This window comes from Dendropsophus ebraccatus, chromosome 9 (genome assembly GCF_027789765.1).
Source record: "Dendropsophus ebraccatus isolate aDenEbr1 chromosome 9, aDenEbr1.pat, whole genome shotgun sequence".
Classification (NCBI taxonomy): domain Eukaryota; kingdom Metazoa; phylum Chordata; class Amphibia; order Anura; family Hylidae; genus Dendropsophus; species Dendropsophus ebraccatus.
Window position 1 is genome coordinate 22,057,483 of NC_091462.1, and position 24,910 is coordinate 22,082,392.

A 24,910-nucleotide genomic window follows, 5' to 3' on the forward strand; every position below is an offset into this window, starting at 1 on the left:
AGTAAATTACAAATCTCTGGCACTTTCTGTCACCAGTTGATTTAAAAGAAAAACATTTTTGGTGCACTATCCCTTTAAAGGGAACCTGTCACCAGGGACCCGGACACAGGGCCGGTCCCGGGGCGAAGATATCAGTGCTCGAAGCCGTGCACACGCGCCGCTGGGATGAGTCTGACGCTCATAGAGAATGAATGGAGCCGTCATTCTCTATGGGCATTGGACCCATCTCAGCGGGGCGCGCGCACGGCTTCGGGTGCTGATATCTTTGTCCCGGGACCGGCTCCAGGAGCGGGACTGGTCGGAAAGGGTAAGTATCGGGCGAGCTCTGTGCCTGCGTTCCCGGTGACAGGTTGCCTTTAAGTATGTCAACTGTAAACTGTAGAAAAAGCCATTCTTTAACATATCTCCTTGTCACTTGTTCAATGACCTTCATAGACGTCATATAGAGCTTTTATCTAGAATACGCCTTGTGGAATCGGAGAACAGGCTGTAGAAGTCTCGGCCTGGGGCTACACCGTCTGCAACCTTCATGTGCCGGAGCAGTGACTCAGGGACGTTGTAATTCCAGCTCTTCATCTGATCACTATGAATAGTAGTGTTATTGCTGCTCCCAGCACTCCGGATGTGTGTGTCATGCAGAGTCATTGGTGAGTGATCAGATTGGCAGCCTACACTGTGGATGAGCGCCCTGAAATGCCATTAAAACCCTCCTTTGTCTCAATGAGCGATAAGGCCGCCTATGATTACTGTATATATTGATACGGCGGCTATTATAGCTTTTACAGCAGGGAATGAGATTACAATCTCTTTGTTCTTCTGACCTCTATTTGCAATTGCAATAGATTTTTTTTTCTACTTGCAATCTGCGAGTCGTCTCCTGAGCATTTATACCGCACGCTGTAGCCATATACAATGCATCAGAGATAGATATATTATATTGCATCTGCTATCACTTCGGCTGTGTTAGGGCCAGTCCACACCGAGGAATCAGCCATGAATCCGCAAGAAAAGTGTTTCACCCGGAATCACCTCTGGTGGAATTCCACCCAAATTCATTTTTCACAATTCATTTTTTTCAATTCTGCGCCAATTCCCCGCTGAAAAATTTCAGAGCAGCAACTCACTACTCAATTCATTTCAATGGGATTCCACCAGCGGAATCCGTCAGAAGAATTGACATGTCAATTCTTCTGGCGAAAAATGGGTCTGCCGCGGGAAAAACAAGCGGAAATTCTGCTGTGTGAACTGCAGAGCGCAAATTCCATTGAACTCGAATTTGGCCCTGGACTGTATTTTCAGGCAACATTTTCAGTGAAGAATCAGCGCTGAAAGGCTATGTTCACACTACGTTTAACAGTGTCCATTTCATTGCAACGGACGCTGCTAAACTGCTGGCGCCAGGCTGCATTAAGCATTTTCCTGCAGCCGATACCTCTGTGTTGGCTGCAGGAACTTTTTTTTTTATAATTGACATCGGGTGTGCCCGCAAATCAAATAGCTATTCACTTCAATGTAAAGTACAGCCGCTGGCCAACTTTACATTGTGTAAACAGCTATTACTTCTGGACACTGCTCTGTGGACAGCGTCTGGAAATAATAGACAGGTGCATCATTTTATAAAACAATGATGTACTCATACAGCGGACGGCATTGCATTGACTGGTGTGGTGTTTTTTTTAATCTTCTTCCAGGTTTCCGTTATATCTGCCTGTAATACAATATGCTAATGAGGACCGTTGTGCACTGGAGGTCGGCCCAACGCAAGCAATTCAAAGATCTCTCCCCCCCCCCCCCCCCCCCCCTCATGATGCTCACCTCCTCTTCTCATTCAGACACGCTTCCAGTCTCTCTCACAGTCCCTCCTCCTGCCCGGCCCAACCTGTTATTGCACCGGAATGTCGAGTATACCTTCTTAACTTATAAAGGGTTCCACTGTAGCCTCCAATGCTTATAAGAGATACTAATCCAGTCATTGATGCCTGTGAGATGTTTCAGACCTGTCTTTGACTCCTCTGAGATGTCACAGTCCTGTGATTGATGCCACTGAGATGTTACAGACCTTTCATTGATGCTTCTGAGATTTCTCAAATCTGTCATTGATTTCTCTGAGATGTTCCATACTCATCGTTAAAGCTTCTTAAATGTTCCAGACCTGTCATTGTTCCCTTAGAGATGTCCTGGACCTGTCATTGTTCCCTTAGAGATGTCCTGGACCTGTCATTGTTCCCTTAGAGATGTCCTGGACCTGTCATTGTTCCCTTAGAGATGTCCTGGACCTGTCATTGTTCCCTTAGAGATGTCCTGGACCTGTCATTGTTCCCTTAGAGATGTCCTGGACCTGTCATTGTTCCCTTAGAGATGTCCTGGACCTGTCATTGTTCCCTTAGAGATGTCCTGGACCTGTCATTGTTCCCTTAGAGATGTCCTGGACCTGTCATTGTTCCTCTTTAAGATGTCCCAGACCTGTGATTGTTCCCTCTGAGATGTCCTGGGCCTATCATTGTTTTCTCTAGGATGTCCTAGACCTGTCATTGATGCCTCTGTGATGTCTCAGATCTGTTATTGATGCGTCTGAGATGTTTTACACCTGTCATTGTTCCCTCTGAGATGTTCCACGCCTGTCATTGTTCCCTCTGAGATGTTCCACACCTGTCATTGTTCCCTCTAAGATGTTCCACACCTGTCAGTGATGATTTTGAGATGCAGTGCCCACAGCAGATTTTCTTCACATTAAGGCTATGTTCACACTGCGTATATGTCCGGCTGCATATTTTCGCGGCCGGACATATACGCGGTAAACTCCAGCCGGAGATTTACGCTACTTGCGGCCGGCTACGTACGGACCGCGAACTTACGCCCGCAGTCTACTTACGCTTCCCGAGCGCCCTACGTAGCGATCTGACAGCGGTCTTTTACTTGGAAATCTTCGCCTAGCCCCGGACACCCCACAGAACCTTTTGGATCGGCACAAAAAGCTGCAAAAATGAAGAAATCCCCACTACGTACGGGACCGCATGTAACACTACGGGCGTAAGTTACAGCATTTTCGTCCGCGAACAATGGTCTGGTTCATTTTTTATGCCGCCGCGTACGATCCGGGCGTAAGTTCGTACGTAGTGTGAACTGTGCAGCCGTACTTCGTATACTTTCCATTATACGCAAACTACGTAAGTCTCCGGCCGCTTATTCACGGAACGTGCTATGGCCGGAAACTTACGTAGTGTGAACATAGCCTAAGTCCATACACTATTATCCATATCATAATGGCCACAATACAAAATTACTCGTTATTCTCTACAGGCGGAGCCGAAGAATGAAAACATATATGGTTTTCCGTGACAGTACTAGAAATCTTTAGATGACATCTTAGAGATTTGGGACATTTGTTATACATGAGGTTGGGAAATCATGAGCCGCGCCACATGGGTCCAGGCAGTGTTGGAAATGATGATGAGGAAATGATTCTAGGGGCCCACCAATGAAGAACCAGTGAGAAACAACATGTCAGTCAGTGTCTGCGTAGGTTCTAAAGCTGCGGGCCCACCGGAGGATTCTCCGGTTCTCTGGTGGGCCAGTCCGACACTGGGTCCAGGACCCACATTGTATCCGCCCTTTATATATTAAAAAGGCGTAATTTATATTTTCTACATGCATGACCAGTACCAATAAAGACCTATACCCATTGCGTTTTCCATTTATAGAAGGAGTCAAGATGCTGTACCTGATCCTTCATAGCTGTGACCATACAGTAACTGACCCCTTGAGTATTTGTGGGTGATAACCATGGATAAGCAATGGTCCATACAATTATGAGCTGATATTTTGCAAACAGAACTTTACCCTCTATAACATTGGGGAAGTCTCTTTATAGACACAAAAAGACAATAAAACCAATAAAAAAGCAGAAGTCATGTTTGGAGCCAATGCATGCTGGTTATAGCAGACGCCTGTCTCAGCCATATACCGATTTACCAACGAAACCAGAAGTAATTTGTATCTGTTCCTAATTGTGCAGGAAATGCTGAGGTCATCTGAGCCACCATTGCTAAAAAAAAAGTGGCTTTTTATCTATTTGTTATAGTCCCGGTAGACACTATGACTGTCAGGTTACATCCCTGGATCTGCTCATAATGAAGCCCTGTGTTTCCTTTAATGAGCAGTCACAGGAGGACACAGGAATACATTGCCGGTAAGGTTGAGATGAAGTCATGTGGCCGGGGGCAATTTTATCTGCAAGTGGCTGGATATTGCGCACAGTAGTCGATGGGCGCAGAGTCCTAATTTAACCCAAGAAAATACAGATATTGATGAGCCTGAGCGCACTCTGTAATAAGCCTATAAAATACTGGGATGGATTTCATTACATGATAATTATAGTGTAATATAAAGTAATGTATACAAATTATATACATATAAAATAGCTTATCATAGGATTATAGAATCACAGGAGAAATTACCAATAAAATGTTACGTAAAGTAATGAAACTGAGAAGTATCTGTTGGGTCCCAATTTCCAAATGTCAAAAATTGGGGTCAAACTAGAGAAAATGTAATCTTCAAGACTGGAATTCTTCAACATAGTAAAAGACATGTACGAGCCTATGGAGGGCGTAGACAGATCTTGCTTTGGTGGTCCCTGCCTTTTACCATTCAGGGGGAATGTATGGCAGGTCAGATGGGCAAACTTTTTAGCAATCATGTGCAAAGCTCTTAATCCCCAGTATAGATATTCAAGTTGTAACATTCTGGTTGTTATCAGTCACCACTAGAGGGAGCTAATGCTTTGCTCAGACCGCAAAGAATAAACCACTTCCTGCAGGACATTGAATTTTGAGATTTTTAAATAGAAGTTAATTACAAATCTATATCACTTTTTAACATCAGTTGATTTGAAAGAAAAAATCTGGAGTTCCCCTTTAATGTTCACCAGATAAGCCATAGCTAGTAGACATCTGACATTGCATAGAGAGTATACAGAATGGTGGCTAAGCCCCATTGCCACTCCATTCACTCAGGACTATTGGCATCTGTGAGGGCCCATTGGGAAGACCCCAACCCAACCAGCTTGTTATCCTCTCTCCTCAATGGTCTGGATGAGGGGTAGTTGGTTTTGCGGTTGTTATTACTATCTTACTATGTAATATGGATGTCATTCTTGTTTATGTGATTCCCTTTACTACGCCTGTGCTCGTGCAGCTTTTTCATCTTAAAGGCGCATGTGCATCCAGCCTTAAAGTGCTCACAGATAAGTGTCAGTGTGAATTAGGAATCAAATGTTTCCAGTAATTGCATGGCTTATGTAGCTTTATAACACTTAACTTATTTCCAGTGTCCTGACAGTCCGTAACCGCAGGCTGCCTGCTGATACTTATCAGGACACAGCAGCAGAACACAGTCAGCTATCCTTTATACTATGTGTATAAGTTATGGTTGTTCACATTTACAGTCTAGTAACCTAAAATGTGAGTTTGTGTTATTATGTTTAGCTGACATGTGACATTACCAAACTCCCCCAGAACAAAAGGATCAGGCATTTAAAATCCAACAGGCCCGATCCTTCTCTTCTTATTGAGCTCAATGTATGTGATGTGCCTTAGAGCACCCCCAAATGGAGGATCAAGAGTGCAGAATGACTTCCTTTATAAACATAAGCCATAGTGCCGATGTGGACAGAGCTTTAGCAAGTGAGTGTGATGGAAAGACAGGTATATATCAGTCAACTGAAGACTGGCTGTGAAGCGTGCTTTGTTTGCTGTATATATGACTTGGTTAAAGCCTGTATAAGTAGACAGAAGATAGAGAAGGAGACATCGTTGAGTGTCAGAAAACAGAGACTTGAGCGCAACTCCAGCATGCTCCGGTCCATCCGTATCCAGAAGTCTCGGCACTTGATTACCGATGGTGGTGAAGAAGTTGGATGGTGTAGAAGTTGGATGAAGCCCTAGGGAGTCGTGGAAGCCCTAGGGAGTCATGGAAACATTCATACAGCCTATGGCTCTATCCATGTTTTCCAAGCAAACCTAGGGCTGCATCCAATTTCTTCAGCCACCGGTAATCGAATGCCGAGATGGATACAGACGGACTGGAGCATGCTCGACTTGCGCTCATCTCTACACTCCACCCTGTACTGTACATGGTTTATACAGAGGAATTATTTGTATAATATATGAACACTGTTATATTATGTAAAGGGTCCGAGGGGGCGGGTCCTTGGGGTGTGTGGCATGACACAAAGATTCTATTTTATGATCACTGCATCCCAGCTCCGCCCCCACAGATCTCACACACTGTATCTGCTTTGTCTTTCAATAAAATGTATTGAAATATTTAAAAAAAAAGTTATTATAAAAATAACCCACATTTGGCTGCTTGTTTTTTTTCCCCCTGCTGAAAATGTAATAAACTGCGGAATGAGGCGCACATCACATACTGTACATGTTCACTGACTATATAACATTTGTCTCGCAGGTATAATACTTTACCCAGTAGACGGACGCTAAAAAATTCAAGATTGGTCTGTAAAAAGGACGACGTCCATGTCTGTATCATGTGTTTGCGGGCGATCATGAATTACCAGGTATGTTTATATATATATATATATGTGTCCACGCACATATAACTAGAGCAAAGGGATACTCCGAGACTAAGGGAATTTTTAAATTTTTTTCAATAATACATTGCTTTAAAGAAAAAGTCTGTCCCCTAGTTACAAATGTCAAACTCCAGGGGCAGGGGGAGCATGACAAACTATCCAGACTCACCTTTCATCGTCCCTCTCCAGTGTTGGATCGCCGCTCCGGGACCCTCGCTAGGCTCCGGGATCTCCTGCGACCTGGCACTTGCTAGATGGTTACGTGTAACGCCACTTCTATGGTGGTTTGTCGGTGGAATATAGTGGCTGGCTATATTGCTCCCCAATGGTCGGTGACCTGCTGGGTTGTGATGGGTCCCTTGGGCTCTTATCACGGTGGTCAGGAGTGGAGATATGGCCCACTCGGTACCGCCACTCACAGATAGGGGAAATGACCCAAGAACGGTGTAGCTTGTGTGTCGGTGCTGTTGCAATGAGTCCCAGCAGAATAAATAAAACTGGTATTTAGTGGCAAGTCTCTGATAATACAGGTGAATAATACATAACTGATAAAGAATTACTTTCTCTGGATCTGTGCTGAGAGTTGCTGAGGTAGAGAGTAAGATAGCGGTGCTGACTTGGTTATGTGCTGAGAAGAGCAGAGAGTTCAGAGAAGTGGAGAGAAGTTTGCCGTGACAGTCCCAACCCAATGTAGTACTGTGCTCTGCCGAAACTTCAGTAAAAGAATACTTGAGAATTGAATACTTGAGAGAAGAAGAATACTTGTGCCTGTGTTTCGACCTTTGTCTTTATACTACCTTCTGCCCTGTAGTGTCAAGTTACCCGTCCTGCCAGAGTGACACAAGCCCCGGTCCTAGTTACCTGAGTTGAGCAAAGTTTCCGAATGTGTGTCCCAGTGTCAGCTGCGCTGCGAGATAGAGTACATAGTAGGGTACTGTCCTGCACTTTTAGAGATGTTCACGGCATGGGTTGGGATGTCCTCTGACAGGTCCTCTCTTTAGTGTTTAGTACTGCATTGTTAGTGGAAGTGTTGATCTAAGAAAGAAAGTCTCTGCACTCTCCATACATGTCTGTACACTACAGCTGGTCTGTCCCAGACAGAGAACCTTCACTTCCTCTCCCCATTTAACTACTTCCTACGGGGTGGTATGTAACAACCTATGTGAGTGATGGAGAAGAGAGTGTGAGAAGAAAAGAGAATAGACATAGGTAAAGAAAGAACAGCATCTCTCATTGCTGTACAGAATCCCTACATACAATACAGTAACCCTTAGGTGACTACAGCTGTGCAACATATATACATAAATAGACGTAGTGAAATCTAGTGGCAAAACTTATACATAACTCCATCACCACTTTACATTCGAAGAACAAGGCCTTTGGGAGGGGTGTTCAAAGCAGAAACACCCGTGGTGTAACACCACATCACAAACTGGTTGATGGACTTTATTAAAAAAAATATATATAGGGGCAACATGTGCAAATGCTGCCAGATACAGCAGTTGTGTCGGGGAGCCTTGCCACCACCTGCCCCTGTGTACTGTATATAAGAATATACAGAGCAGAGCAGGGGATCAAAATCTGCAGGTCTTCAACCCTGTTGCCCCTTACTGCTTCCAGTCAATGGAAGTACATATGAATATAAAAAACTATACATTCTTTTTAAATAAAGTTATATTACGGAGTAATAAAAGTTTATTGAAGCAATGTATTAAACATAAATTCTTTGTCTCCGGAGTACCCCTTTAACAACGTGAGGGTATATTCAGATGTAGCTGATGTGCTGTATATTTTCTATCAGGTATTGCAGATGCATAATTTATAAATGATTCTTTTTTCCTTTTTGCAGTATGGTTTTAATATGGTCATGTCCCATCCACATGCCGTCAATGAAATTGCACTAAGTTTGAACAATAAAAACCCAAGGTAAGTGAGCATTTAAGTCAATACTGTGGCAGAGTGGTGTAGTATAGAGGAGGTGTCCTGTGTGGTGTAGTATAGAGGATGTGTCCTGTGTGGTGTAGTATAGAGGATGTGTACTGTGTGGTGAAGTATAGAGGAGGTGTCCTGTGTGATGTAGTATAGAGGAGGTGTCCTGTGTGGTGTAGTATATAGATGATGTGTCCTGTGTGGTGTAGTATAGAGGATGTGTACTGTGTGGTGTAGTATAGAGGAGGTGTCCTGTGTGGTGTAGTATAGAGGAGGTGTCCTGTGTGGTGTAGTATAGAGGAGGTGTCCTGTGTGGTGTAGTATAGAGGATGTGTCCTGTGTGGTGTAGTATAGAGGAGGTGTCCTGTGTGGTGTAGTATAGAGGATGTGTCCTGTGTGGTGTAGTATATAGATGATGTGTCCTGTGTGGTGTAGTATATAGATGATGTGTCCTGTGTGGTGTAGTATAGAGGATGTGTACTGTGTGGTGAAGTATAGAGGATGTGTCCTGTGTGGTGAAGTATAGAGGATGTGTCCTGTGTGGTGTAGTACAGAGGAGGTGTCCTGTGTGGTGTAGTACAGAGGAGGTGTCCTGTGTGGTGTAGTATAGAGGAGGATGTGTCCTGTGTGGTGTAGTATAGAGGAGGTGTCCTGTGTGGTGTAGTATAGAGGATGTGTCCTGTGTGGTGTAGTATAGAGGAGGTGTCCTGTGTGGTGTAGTATAGAGGATGTGTCCTGTGTGGTGTAGTATACAGGAGGTGTCCTGTGTGGTGTAGTATATAGAGGAGGTGTCCTGTGTGGTGTAGTATAGAGGAGGTGTCCTGTGTGGTGTAGTATAGAGGATGTGTCCTGTGTGGTGTAGTATAGAGGAGGATGTGTCCTGTGTGGTGTAGTATAGAGGAGGATGTGTCCTGTGTAGTGTAGTATAGAGGAGGTGTCCTGTGTGGTGTAGTATAGAGGATGTGTCCTGTGTGGTGTAGTATAGAGGAGGATGTGTCCTGTGTGGTGTAGTATAGAGGATATGTCCTGTGTGGTGTAGTATACAGGAGGTGTCCTGTGTGGTGTAGTATAGAGGAGGATGTGTCCTGTGTGGTGTAGTATACAGGAGGTGTCCTGCACGGTGTAGTATAGAGGAGGTGTCCTGTGTGGTGTAGTATAGAGGAGGATGTGTCCTGTGTGGTGTAGTATAGAGGAGGTGTCCTGTGTGGTGTAGTATAGAGGTTGTGTCCTGTGTGGTGTAGTATATAGAGGATGTGTCCTGTGTGGTGTAGTATACAGGAGGTGTCCTGTGTGGTGTAGTATAGAGGATGTGTCCTGTGTGGTGTAGTATACAGGAGGTGTCCTGTGTGGTGTAGTATATAGAGGAGGTGTCCTGTGTGGTGTAGTATAGAGGAGGTGTCCTGCGTGGTGTAGTATAGAGGATGTGTCCTGTGTGGTGTAGTATAGAGGAGGATGTGTCCTGTGTGGTGTAGTATAGAGGAGGATGTGTCCTGTGTAGTGTAGTATAGAGGAGGTGTCCTGTGTGGTGTAGTATAGAGGATGTGTCCTGTGTGGTGTAGTATAGAGGAGGATGTGTCCTGTGTGGTGTAGTATAGAGGATATGTCCTGTGTGGTGTAGTATACAGGAGGTGTCCTGTGTGGTGTAGTATAGAGGAGGATGTGTCCTGTGTGGTGTAGTATACAGGAGGTGTCCTGCACGGTGTAGTATAGAGGAGGTGTCCTGTGTGGTGTAGTATAGAGGAGGATGTGTCCTGTGTGGTGTAGTATAGAGGAGGTGTCCTGTGTGGTGTAGTATAGAGGTTGTGTCCTGTGTGGTGTAGTATATAGAGGATGTGTCCTGTGTGGTGTAGTATACAGGAGGTGTCCTGTGTGGTGTAGTATAGAGGATGTGTCCTGTGTGGGGTAGTATAGAGGAGGAGGTGTCCTGTGTGGTGTAGTATAGAGGATGTGTCCTGTGTGATGTAGTATAGAGGATGTGTCCTGTGTGGTGTAGTATAGAGGATGTGTCCTGTGTGGTGTAGTATACAGGAGGTGTCCTGCACGGTGTAGTATAGAGGATCTGTCACCTGTCTGGTGTAATTTGTTTCTACATACATACTGTATCTAACAGGCATACCAGAGGAATGACACAATACATGAGACTGTTGTGAATATTAGAGCTGACGTGTCCCCTTTAAGCATATGACATAGCGGCTTCGGCTGTATAGTGGCGGCGGCTCCATGTGTACCGTGTGCTGCATGAAAGACGATATAAATAACTATATTTGATGGCTGACTTAATGAAATATGCCCTTAGTCTATTTCCTCCTGCGCTGGTGAATGGAGTTTATTACAGCGAGAACACGACCAATTCTCCTGTAGAGAACCATTTGAGTTGTGTTTATGTACGAGGTAACGGCACCATTAGACCATCATTGTTCCCGCAGCTGCTATACCTGCTAATGTGTCAGCCGGGTGTTATAGAAAGGGTTAAGTCCAGGACTGTGATCGCGCTATCATGTATCCGCCATCTCCAAGATCAGCAATATCCTGAATGTTCTGGACTCGGTCAGGGGTGTCCCTTAGAACATAAAGCTTTCCGTCTGTCCCTGTCCAATGGTTTCTGTTCATTTCTAGACATTTGGTCGTTTAGTTCTTCATATGGCAAAACTAGGTCAGTGTGTTATGTCTGCGAGTGACAAACGTGGGCCTTTAAGCCTTTTAATTCTTGTCACTTAAAGGGGACTTGTTATTAGTGAATACGTCAGGAAAATTAGAATTCTGCATTGTGTTGATCCTCTGTTAGTCCGCCGGGAAATGTTAACATGCACACCTCGGTTTAACCCTATACACACAGCAGTCATTGGACGATGCCATTGGAAAATAATACCCCCTCCTGATTTGTCAGGCGTTAAGGACATTAAAGGGTTTTTAAGCTTAAGCCTATGTTCACACTACGTATGAGACCGACCGTTCCGTGACTCGACCGGTCTCTGAAAAGATCATCCAGTACCGGCCGGATGATCTTTAGCGCCGCTTAGTTCTGATGCGGGCACATCCGTGTGCGACCGCATCAGAACTCCGCCCAACAACCTATGGAACGTGCATCTGAAGCCACTCGCTCCATTGTGTGCACAGACAGGGTTTTCTGCGGCAGCTATTCAATGAATAGAAGCCGCAGAAAACTGACGTGTCAGTTTTCTAGGGAACCGCTAGGGATCCCGTCTGGAGTGTATGTTATGTGTATACACTCCGGCCTGGATTCCCTCAGAAGTTAGCACAACGTAAGTTCCATGTGAATCACGGCCTTTGTAATAACAGCTGTGATTCCCATGAAACTTACGTTGTGTGAACATAGCGTAAAGGGGTATTTCCCTCAAACATAACTTTTCATATGTTGCCGCCCATTGTGAGACCAACAAGTTATGTACTCCACTTTAAAATACATGTTGAATCATCCCCTCTCCTGGAGACTGACAATTTGTTTCATACTTGTTATTATCTATTCAGTCTCCTTCCCCCAGTCCTTAGCTGCTGCTTTCTGCTTAAGACACACAAACTGTGTCTGAGCCTTATGCTCCATATCTCCCTCCTCCCCCCTTCCCTCCGAGATGGTTGATGTAAACAAGTCCCTGACTGACTATATCTGTAACTTTATAGCTTCTTTGTAATGCTGGAAGGGTTAATCTGAGGTCAAGTTGCTGTAATTAACCCTCCGGCATTACAAAGTTGCAGATAGGGACTTGTTTACATCAGCTGTCTCAGAAGGGAGGGGGGAGGAGGGGGAGACAGAGAGAAAGGCTCACAATCAGATTTTTGTGTCTTCAGCAGAAAGCAGCAGCTGAGAACTGGGGGAAGAAGACTAAATTAATAATAACAAGTATAGAAGGAATTGTTAGTCTCTCCATGGGCAGGAACATATGAAAAGTTATGTTTGAGTGGAACACCCCTTTAAAGGGATAACCCTGTAGAACTAGTAGTGTTATGCCCGGTGTAGGGCCTGAAGGTTCATAGCTGTGTGGGATGCAGGGGTAGCATTTGCAGCTGGGCCATGGAGCCTGTTTCACCACTAAGAAGACCTAGAAGTTTTGAGTTATGCCTGGAGGTGGCGCATAGGATCAAAAACTCTCATAGCCCCGCCCCGAGGAACTGCATTTGCCATAAAAAGACAAAAATCTCCAATAAAGTATTTATTTTTCAAGTTCGAAGCCCGGACCCCTGCTGTGATTATATACTGTAAGACTGGCCCACAACCTTTGTTCCAGGGATGGGCAGCTTTATTGTATTGTTAACATTGATTTTTTTTTCTTTCAGAACAAAAGCACTTGTTTTAGAGCTGCTCGCAGCCGTCTGCCTTGTCCGTGGAGGACATGAAATTATATTATCAGCATTTGATAACTTCAAGGAGGTAAAAAAAAATCTGATCCAGCATTTTTCTAGGTCCAGGGAGAGGGCTCAGCGTGTTCTTATGGGTTCATTTGCTACAAACTTGGCAATGAATCTCACTGAAAATAGTTTATCGTATTGAAAATGTAGAAAATATTTTCCAGTTTCCGCTTTAAATAGTCAGAAGAGTCTCATAATGAAAAGCTGTTGGGATCTTGGGATCAGCTGTAAGCTATGGGTCAACCTGGCTGTAAGTGTTTAGATTCTCTGCAGCAACCCCGCAGGAGGATTGAGGTATTACACTATTACTGTTGAAATCAATGTTCTCTCTATTTAAGGCTAGGGCTACATGGTGATTTTATTCATGCAACACAAAGACTGTGCAAGCCTCACTTGGGATTTTTCACCAAAAATTGTTTTCTTTCAAATCAACTGGTCCCAGCAAGTGCCAGGGATTTGTAATTTACTTCTATTAAAAAATTTCAAGTCTTCTGGTACTTATCAGCTGTTGTATAACGTGCAGGAAGTGGTATTCTTTCCTGTCTGGAGAGCAGTAGAGGTTTTCTATGGGGATTTGCTACTGCTCTGGACAGTTCCTGACATGGACAGAGATGGCAGCAGAGGGCACTGTGTCAGACTGGGAAAAATACACCACTCCCTGCAGAACATTCAGCAGCTGATAAGTACTGGAAGACTGGAGATTTTTTAACAGAAGTAAATTACAAATCTCTGACACTTTCTGGGACCATTTGATTTAAAATAAAATAAAATGGTGAACTACATCTTTAATGTTAGATAATGCGTTACGACTGCGACACAGAATAAGGCAATACTGATACGTGAGCCCAGGTGTCTGTACCTCCAATATTGGCAATAGAACTTTTTTTTTTTTTTTTAAATTTCAGAATGACAGGTAACATAGTAGAAGGAAATATTACTAGGTACAGATGTCATATGTAAAATGATCTTTGGAAAGATCATATTTCATCCTGACAACCTGTTTCTAGACAACAAAAAGACACAAAAAGCTGTTATCACCCTGCAATTACTGTCCATGAGCTATCAGAGAGTCGCTGTCCAGATCTGCTAACATTCAGCAGCTGCTGGCAATGCTATCAGTTATATTTTTATTTTATTTTTTTTTTAAATAGTGTTAAAAAAATCGAAACAGTGCACTTAGCTCTTAGAAAGCTTCAACCATTGTAGTGTAAACTCTAATAAATATAATATGGCGTTGGGGCAGGCTACGCCTCCCATCACACCCCACTTATATGGTGTAAAGAAAGAAAAGAAAAAAAAAACACTATATTGTCATAAATTCCACTATTATGTTATAAAAAATTATGAATTAATTAATATTTTTATAACAAGATGGTAATAAATAGTAAAAAGTATAATAAATACAATAATAGTATATAAAAAATGTAAAAAAAAAACCAAACAAACAATATGGTATAAAAAAGTGAAAATGATAAAATATAACTAACTAAAAAATAGATAACTGAAATTGAATGGCGCTCGATGAATGTGGTAAAAATATTGCGAGACTCTCAGTGACTTTTGAGCCTGGCAGGGTGGGTGAAAAGGGTCTCCGATGGTTTCATTTATATTTTAATTATAGTTGTGCTATATTTGCATGAAGTAAGTAGCATCTCCGTGGTAACAACACAAAAATACTCTGGGGATTTTTTTAGTTTTATGGTTAAGCGTTGTCATACCGTCATGTGCTTTAGAGGAGATCTCCTTGGATTTCTCCTTTTGTTAGAAAATAGGAAGATGTTTGTGTCACTGTCTTTTTATAGATTTTTTTTTTTCAATAAATTAGAGGCCTTGAAGACTTGTAATTTAAATTTTTTTTTATGTTTCAGTTTTTTCTATAAATGTCAATAGAATTATTAAAGGGAACCTGTCATTAGGTTTATGGTGCCCTTAATGAGGGCAACATAAACTGGTGACAGAAATGCTGAACAACTAAGCTGATGTGCTGTTTTAAAGCAACTCTGTACCCACAATCTACCCCCCCCCCCCCCCCAAACCACTTGTACCTTCGGATAGCTGCTTTTAATCCAAGATCTGTCCTGAGGTCCGTTCGGCAGGTGATGCAGTTATTGTCTTAAAAAACAACTTTTAAACTTGCAGCCCTGTGTCAAATTGGTGTGGCCTAGAGTACCCAAATCCTAGGATTGCGACACCCCTCTGTCCCTCCTTTTTCGCCCTCTTCATCATTGGGAACTCCCCTAGAACAATTTCTCCTATTCATCACCTGTGTGAACACTGCACATGTGCTGGGTCGTTAAGGCACCTGTGCAGTGTTAAGACAGGTGATGAATGGAAAAAATCCTGACCGGGAGCATTCCTAATGATAAAGAAGGCGGGGAGGAGGAACGGAGGGGCATCGCAATCCTCGGGCATGTATACTGTAGGCCACACCAATTTGACACAGGGATGCAAGTTTAAAAGTTGTTTTTTAGGACAATAACTGCAATAACATAAATGACAATAACCCCCTGTCCAGGCAGCATATTCACTCTAACTGTAGGACCAGAATACCCCTTTAAAGGAGAACTGTGGGCTGGGGTGATTTTTGGCAGAGTACAGGGGTGGGGGAGGATGAAAGAAGTAACATGCTCTCACCTTCCCCGCTCCAGCACTGGTGCCAGTATCTTGCAGCATCGGTCCCCCCGTCAGCCGCTTCTGAGTGGGGACCTGGGATGTAACATAGTAACATAGTAACATAGTAAATAAGGTTGAAAGAAGACAAGAGTCCATCAGGTTCAACCTAGGGAAACCCTACTGTGTTGATCCAGGGAAGGCAAAAAAAAAAACCCACGAGGCAGACGACAATAGCCCCACCACAGGGAGAAAACTCCCCCCCCCCCCCCCCCCCCCGACTCCAATGGCAACCAGAACAATCCCTGTATCAACGTATCACCGGAAATCTAATGCCCATAACTTGTAATATTATATTGTTCAAGAAAAGCATCCAGGCCTCCCTTGAACTTATTTAATGAATCGGCCATGACAACATCATGTGGCAGAGAGTTCCACAGTCTTATCGCTCGTACAGTAAAGAACCCGCGTCGATGCTGATGATGAAATCTTCTTTCCTCTAGACGTAGAGGATGCCCCCTTATCATGGTTACAGACCTAGGAGTAAAAAAATCACTACAAAGATCTCTGTACTGTCCATTCATATATTTGTACATTGTGATCAGATCGCCCCTAAGACGTCTTTTTTCTAGCGTAAATAACCCCAAGCTTAATAACCTGTCCTGGTACTGTAACCCACCCATTCCCTTAATGACCTTTGTTGCCCTCCTCTGCACCCGCTCCAGTTCAGCTGTGTCCTTCTTATATACCGGTGCCCAAAACTGTACACAGTATTCCATGTGTGGTCTGACTAGTGATCAGGTCAGGTCAGCCAGTCAGCGGCTGAATCAGGACCCTGTTACGGACACTGGCTGGCTGAGTGGGCCTGACATGTTATGTCCCAGGTCCCTACTCAGACCCAGAAGCGGCTGGGACCGGCGGGGGGGGGGGGGGTGACCGAAGCTGCGGCATACCAGCAACAGCACTGGAGCGAGGGTTGCTGAGAGCATGTTACTTCTTTCATCCTCCCCAGCACTCTGCCAAAAATCACCCCAGCCTGGATTTCTCCTTTAAGTGCTATGACAGTCAGGCCAGTCAGCTCCAACCCTAGTGGAGATGCTGTGCTTGCTGACTTTCAATGGTGCCAAGAGTTTGAGAGTTGTTTATACACCTTATACTAAAGTTCAAGGCGTATCCTGACTCACCTGACTCTTAGGTGGAGAAAAGGATGGGGTGTAATGGATTTTCATGATCAACCCTTTTGTTTTCGGAGGGATAAACCGGTGCCAGGAGAGTCTGGTAGTTGTACAGACCCTCATCGCCCACACACAACAGTGATTTTACCCTTCGCGATTATATCTCTACGATTGTGGTGGACCATGTGTGTTCCCTATTAATGTTAGTTGCTTATGTGTTGTTCACAAAACTGTAGCTATCAGACCCCTGTAGCATTTACCCCTGTATCTCCACCTCCAATATTAGCGGCCATTGTGCACGCGCAGGGGTCTTACATCTGAAACCATGAAGAAGAGATTCTCCGGATGGCGATCCAACCGTCCTTATCGCAGTCTTTTCTTCTGCAGTCATATATTGATGTTTCTTTGTGTGGTGATTGCTTTTCTCTTTTTTTTTTCTTCTACCCGTCAAGGTTTGTGGTGAAAAACAACGCTTCGAGAAGCTGATGGAACATTTCAGGAACGAAGACAACAATATAGATTTCATGGTAAGATTCCCATTATTCATCTTCACGTATTCCCATTAAGAGAGTCATTCTGTAATGGTGTGTTTACACAGAGAGATTTATCTGACAGATTTTTGAAGCCAAAGCCAGGAACAGACTATAAACAGGGAACAGGTCATAAAGGAAAGACTGAGATTTCTCCTCTTCTCAAATCCATTCCTGGCTTTGGCTTCAAAAAATCTGTCAGATAGTGAGATATATCATCATTTCACACTAAAATGACCTAGATATATAAAATCCTCGTGTCCTGAAGTCTTTTCAACTTTTTATTTTTTTATTTTTCAAATGGGTTGCCTGGAATTTTTAAAGGGGGTTTCTTGGACTTTTTTTTAAATATCTGACAAACCCCACTAATCAGCTGTTTTCTAAAACCATGGTGCCCCCACATATAGAGAACAAAGCCGGAGGCAGACAGCGCCATACTGTGTAGTGGCCACCCTGGGTTACTGCAGCTCAGCTCCCTTTCACTTCAGTATTCTGGGGCTCAGACTCACATTGATCAAGGATAGGCCAACAATTCACATAAAACCCTGGAAAGCCTCATGCACGCCCGGTCACTGATTGGCTGACCAGACAAACGCTCAGCCAGGCTGTGATGTTGCTGCTGCAGGAGCCGGGAACACTTATTCCATATCCAAAGTATAAGGGATAAGTGTTTTATTGCGGGGGGTCTGAGTGCTGGAATCCCTCTGGTTTTGAGACTAGGACTCAAATAGGACTGAGTCTTCAAAACTTCTATAGACAATAATTGGAGCGATGAGTATATGCATTGGTGCTCCATCCATAGAGGAACTTTGGGAGATCTGGGAAACTTTAGGAATTGGATGATGTTCTAGTGGTCGGATCCCCCACGGCCTATCCTGGTTGGGTTTTAAGATGGCTAGCTCCTTTAGTTGTACGGTATTTCTTTCTGGCAAAACTTTCCCCTTGGCAGATATGTTTTTTATGAAGTAGTTGCTATAGTTGTCATCTGTCTGTATGAATAGGAGACTAGGAGAACTGGGTGACAGCCTGTGCTGAAGCAGTAATGGCTTCCATATTGATTATCACTCAGCTTTTCCATAAATTGAATTGATGGATTTGTTTTTAATAATTGGACTTATCACATATACACATAAAACCTGTATATGGATTATTAGTGACTTCACACTGTACACGTTCATGGTATAATAGACGTCTCAGGATGCAGTGATATTAATAGTAATTAATAATTCAGATCTCTTATGGTCGGAGGACTTTATTCTGAGAGAAGAAAAAGCGTTTTGCTTCCTGACGTAGGTTAGCTCCGGATTATTATTATTATTAGCCATTGGAAATAATCTCATTGTTCTGAATTTCTCAAAATAAACTTTTTGGTGGATGTGAAGCTTTTGGGGTTCGTGTCAGCCATCATTTTAGTAATTAGATGAAGGTTTAGGAAAGGGAAGGAGAACCTGAGGGCCTCCGGCTGTTGTAAAACTACAAAGCTTTACTGTCCAGGCATGATAGGAATTGTAGTTGTGCAACAGCTGGAGGGCCGCAGGTGCCCTGTGCTTGGTTGAGGAATTAGGATTAAAGAGGTTAGGCAACGCTACAAAAACATGGCCTCTTCCTTCCAGAGACAGCACCACTTTTGTCTCCATCCACTTCAATGGAACTGTGTTACAACACCAGCACCCAAACTGGAGACAAGAGCGGTGCTGTCTCTGGAAGAAAGTGGTCATGTTTTTGTAGCGCTAGACAACCCCTTTAAGAAGTCCCTAAGCTAACCCTACAAACCCTAAGCCTAGTTTGGATATGGATGGATATAGCCCATGGAGAACTCAGTGTGTCATACATGACTTTTCAGAGAAGTCAGGGCACCTTCAATTTGGACTAAATTTATTTGATTTGAATGATTTGACCAAATTAGACATAAAATTAATTTCTTGAAATTCACTCATCAGCTTTCCACTTTGCTATTTCATTCACTGTGAGAACAAAGAACTCCCATTCTTACGATCTGTGGGGGCCCAGCAAAGCTCCATCATTTTCTTCCAAAATAAGACAAGGTTTTATATTATTATTTTCTCTAAAAAAGAGCTAGGGCTTATTTTCAGGATAGGGCCTATGTTCAGAGAAACACAGTATGCTGCTACACTGTAGCCCCACTATATACGGTATTTATCCGCCATACTGTATACCTTCCTCCCATCTCTGTGGTTGTTTCGACCCATACTGTATACCTACCTACCCCCTTTGTAGTTCTTCCCCCATACTGTATACATCCACCCCCTCTGTAGTTCTTCCCCCATACTGTATACCTACCTACCCCCTCTGTAGTTCTTCCCCCATACTGTATACCTACCTACACCCTCTGTAGTTCTTCCCCCATACTGTATACCTCCCCCCTCTGCAGATAGTCCCCATACTGTATACCTCCCCTCTCTGCAGGTAGTCCCCATACTGTATACCTCCCCTCTCTGCAGGTAGTCCCCATACTGTATACCTCCCCTCTCTGCAGTTAGTCCCCATACTGTATACCTCCCCTCTCTACAGGTAGTCCCCATTCTGTATACCTCCCTCCTCTGCAGGTAGTCCCCATTCTGTATACCTCCCTCCTCTGCAGATAGACCCCATACTGTATACCTCCCCTCTCTGCAGGTAGTCCCCATACTGTATACCTCCCCTCCTCTGCAGATAGTCCCCATACTGTATACCTCCCCCCCTCTGCAGATAGTCCCCATACTGTATACCTCCCCTCTCTGCAGGTAGTCCCCATACTGTATACCTCCCCTCTCTGCAGATAGTCCCCATACTGTATACCCCCCCTCTCTGCAGTTAGTCCCCATACTGTATACCTCCCCCTCTGCAGTTAGTCCCCATACTGTATACCTCCCCTCTCTGCAGATAGTCCCCATACTGTATACCTCCCCTCTCTGCAGATAGTCCCCATACTGTATACCTCCCCTCTCTGCAGATAGTCCCCATACTGTATACCTCCCCTCTCTGCAGGTAGTCCCCATACTGTATACCTCCCCTCTCTGCAGTTAGTCCCCATACTGTATACCTCCCCTCTCTGCAGGTAGTCCCCATTCTGTATACCTCCCTCCTCTGCAGACAGTCCCCATACTGTATACCTCCCTTCCCTGCAGATCGTGCCTATACTGTATACCTCCCTCCTCTGCAGTAAGCCCCCCCCATACTGTATACCTACCCACCCCCTCTGTAGTTCTTCCCCCATACTGTATACCTCCCCCCCTCTGCAGATAGTCCCCATACTGTATACCTCCCCTCTCTGTAGTTCTTCCCTCATACTGTATACCTCCCCTCACTGCAGTTAGTCCCCATACTGTATACCTCCCCTCTCTGCAGATAGTCCCCATACTGTATACCTCCCCCTCTGCAGTTAGTCCCCATACTGTATACCTCCCCTCTCTGCAGATAGTCCCCATACTGTATACCTCCCCTCTCTGCAGATAGTCCCCATACTGTATACCTCCCCTCTCTGCAGATAGTCCCCATACTGTATACCTCCCCTCTCTGCAGGTAGTCCCCATACTGTATACCTCCCCTCTCTGCAGTTAGTCCCCATACTGTATACCTCCCCTCTCTGCAGGTAGTCCCCATTCTGTATACCTCCCTCCTCTGCAGACAGTCCCCATACTGTATACCTCCCTTCCCTGCAGATCGTGCCTATACTGTATACCTCCCTCCTCTGCAGTAAGCCCCCCCCCATACTGTATACCTACCCACCCCCTCTGTAGTTCTTCCCCCATACTGTATACCTCCCCCCCTCTGCAGATAGTCCCCATACTGTATACCTCCCCTCTCTGTAGTTCTTCCCCCATACTGTATACCTCCCCCCCTCTGCAGATAGTCCCCATACTGTATACCTCCCCTCTCTGCAGATAGTCCCCATACTGTATACCTCCCCTCTCTGTGGTTCTTCCCCCATACTGTATACCTCCCCCCCTCTGCAGATAGTCCCCATACTGTATACCTCCCCTCTCTGCAGGTAGTCCCCATACTGTATACCTCCCTCCTCTGTTGTTGGCTAACGTACCCTCCGTCCCCCTATATTCAGTTTCCCCTCCTGTGCATCTTCTTACCCCTCCTGCCTCCCCTGCAGATTGTGTTGAGCAGATGGGGGCGGAGCATAACAAGCCTGACACTGATTGGCTGATGCTCAGCACCCAGTGTCAGGGATCTGGTCAGCTGACTGTAACTAGGGCTTATTATTGGAGTATATAAATTTCAAGCCTACTCCCAAAACCCTGCAAAATGAAGACAGGTCTTATTTTCAGAGAAACACGGTCCTCATCACTAGACTGGTATTATTCTTCTCTTCTAATAAGATGTCATATTCAATGCACATGTGAACAGAGCCGAACTCTCCAGATATCATCAGCTGTAGCATGGCGCTTCAGGCTCCACATACCTGCTTATTAAAAGAACAATAGTTCAGGAATTACTGATGCCTGAGGAATATTCACGACCGTCAAAGGCAGCGGTTACCTTCAGATGAACTTGTACTTGAATATTCAAAAAAAAAAGAAAAAGTATTTACATAAAAATTCAGGTTATGAGAACCATGGAGAACTTCTCAGAAATACATTGGAGGAGATTCATTGATTCTTGGTAAAAGCATCTGGAGAATAAGAAAACAGGCTGCAGAAAATTTAGGTTTTGTTCCTCACCCTGCAAAGTTGTAGCCCCGTCTGTATACAGACTTCTTTAAAGGAGAAGTCCGGCCATTTTTTAAATCCAGCAGCCAGCAGGGGCCGGGGGGAATTTGATAATGAGTAGGAACTTAACTCTCGTGCCCGTGCCCGCGGTGAGCAGCAGCGGGAGCGGCCTCAGGACCCCCGCCAGGCTCTGGGATCTCGGCTCTGCACTCGTCACGACCAGGCTGATGGACGGGCTGCTCAGCGACGGGGGTGGGACGCTGCCCAAGTCACTGATTGGCTGAGTGGCAAGTCTATCAGCTGGGACAGGCATTTTACCCCATGTTGTGACATCATCACAATGCGGGGGGGAAATGCCTTCGGGCTCACTGCTCACCGCGGGCACGGGGAGAGGTAAGTTTTTACTCATTATTAAATTTGCCCCTGTTGGCTCCAGGATTTTAAAAATGTCTGGACGTCTCCTTAAAATAAACCCCTGTGGACTTTAATCCGTTACATATTTACTTAAAAGAAATTCCATTTGCTTTCTATTTCCTATAATTTATATTGGTCCTTATTTTTATTACAGTTCTAAAAAAAGTTTCCCCTTCGTCCAGTTTAGTGTCCAAAACCCAAAAAAATGTCAGTACCTGCAGTGGCCACTAGTGGAGCTCTGGCGCTGAGCGCATACAGATCTGTAGCTATTATTACAGTATGGGGACACATAAAAAGACTATTACCATATGGCTGCACAGGGGGCACTATTACAGTATAGGGGCACAGAGGGGACTGTTATAGTATTGGGGCACAGGGGGCACTATTACCATATGGGGGGCACTATTACAGTATGGGGCACAGTGGGCACTATTACAGTATGGGGCACAGGAGGCACTATTGCAGTATGGGGGCACAGGGGGCACTATTACCATATGGGGGGACTATTACAGTATAGGGGCACAGGGTCATTATTATGGGGGCACAAGAAAGACTATTAACATATGGCTGCACAGGGAGCACTATTACAGTATAGGGGCACAGAGGGGACTGTTACAGTATTGGGGCACTATTACTATATGTGGGGCACTATTACAGTATGGGGCACAGTAGGCACTATAACAGTATTGGGCACAGGAGACACTAGTACAGTATGGGGGTACAGGGTGCACTATTACCATATGGGGGGCACTATTACAGTATGGGGCACAGGGGACACTTACAGTATGGGGCACAGGGGGCACTATTACAGTATGGGACACAGGATGCACTATTACAGTATGGGACACAGGGGGAACTATTACTGTATGTAACACAGGGGGCACTATTACTGTATAACACAGGAGGCACTATTACAGTATGGGGCACTATTACAGTATGTAACACAGGGGGCACTATTACAGTGTGGGGCACTATTACAGTATGTAACACAGGGGGCACTATTACTGTATGTAACACAGGCACTATTACAGTATGGGGCACTATTACAGTATGTAACACAGGGGGCACTATTACAGTGTGGGGCACTATTAAAGTATGTAACACAGGAGGCACTATTACAGTGTGGGGAACTATTACAGTATGGGGCACAGGGGGCACTATTACAGTATGGGGCACAGGAGGCACTATTACTGTATGTAACACAGGCACTATTACAGTATGGGGCACTATTACAGTATGTAACACAGGAGGCACTATTACAGTATGGGGCACTATTACAGTATGTAACACAGGAGGCACTATTACAGTGTGGGGAACTATTACAGTATGTAACACAGGAGGCACTATTACAGTGTGGGGAACTATTACAGTATAGTGCACAGGGGGCACTATTAAAGTATAAAAAACATGACACACATCTACATTCATGTACATGCCTCAGTGTTGGGGCTAAAAAAGAAGTAACAGGTAATAAGACTATTACTTCTAGTAATACCTGGCACTTCTACCATCTGCACAGGAATGAAGGAGAACATAGTTCGGTTGGCAGGGAACCTTCATCATGGTCCTATATGTTATTTTTTATGTGCACGTGTGCTGATGTATACAGAGCTGTAGATTGCATCCATACACAAATACCTGCTTGCATGTGTTACACGGACCGTCTTAAAGCGACAGTAAGGAATTACATTATGAATGGCAACATTCACAGCCTGCCCCAAAAGTTATAAATAGTTCCACGGTGGCATGTAGTGTACAGGGAAAAGCCCGAAATGAAGTTCTGGGATGGGAGTGACGGGTGGAGAATCCGCGGGAGTACTGTATGCATTAGCACACTATTTTGCCCAGTGTGCAGAAGCTGTAATTAGTTAACCCTTTTAATGCTGTCTGTGGCTTGTTGCAGGTTGCATGTATGCAGTTCATTAACATCGTAGTCCATTCGGTAGAAGACATGAATTTTAGAGTTCATCTTCAATTCGAGTTTACCAAACTAGCCTTGGATGAATACCTGGATGTAAGTATAATATTTGGATCTCCTGAAAACATTTGCCTTACATGTTCAAGTATATATCATGTGGATTTTTATTTACTTTTTATTTTATTTTTATTTTATTCTTAATTATTTTCAAAAGAACATCAGATTGTATTGGTTGTGGGATATGCAGAATCATGCAAATAGTTGTGCCTTGACTGTCCCTCGATGTCCCCCCTTGAAGAATAAAGTGTTAGGTTGCATTTTAGCCTGTCTGTCCATTTATTTTACAGAAACTGAAACATACAGAAAGTGACAAACTTCAAGTCCAGATTCAGGCTTATCTGGATAATGTGTTTGATGTGGGGGCTCTCCTGGAGGATGCCGAGACCAAGAATGCAGCACTGGAAAGAGTGGAAGAACTGGAAGAAAACATTTCTCATGTAAGAAAAGAAATCAACATTACTATAATACTGCCTATATTTATATATAACTGTAGTATAAAACTACTATACTACTGCCTCCTATGTACAAGAATATAACTACTATAATACTGCTCTTATATACAAGAATATAACTACTATAATACTGCCTCCTGTATACAAGAATATAACTACTATAATACTGCTCCTATATACAGGAATATAACTACTATAATACTG

The 24,910-nt window shown here is 44.2% G+C and overlaps 1 protein-coding gene across 5 annotated transcripts in view; it reads left to right on the top strand.

Moving 5' to 3' along the window:
* FMNL2 (formin like 2) overlaps positions 1–24,910 on the top strand; it is a 205,326-nt gene that overhangs the window by 147,622 nt on the left and 32,794 nt on the right. For all 5 annotated transcript variants that reach the window (XM_069982717.1, XM_069982715.1, XM_069982712.1 and 2 more), the window contains exons 7-12: positions 6,469–6,577; positions 8,442–8,518; positions 12,815–12,908; positions 17,124–17,198; positions 24,180–24,290; positions 24,542–24,691. In XM_069982717.1, the coding sequence (XP_069838818.1) occupies positions 6,469–6,577; positions 8,442–8,518; positions 12,815–12,908; positions 17,124–17,198; positions 24,180–24,290; positions 24,542–24,691 (616 nt within the window). The remainder of the gene's footprint in view (positions 1–6,468; positions 6,578–8,441; positions 8,519–12,814; positions 12,909–17,123; positions 17,199–24,179; positions 24,291–24,541; positions 24,692–24,910) is intronic.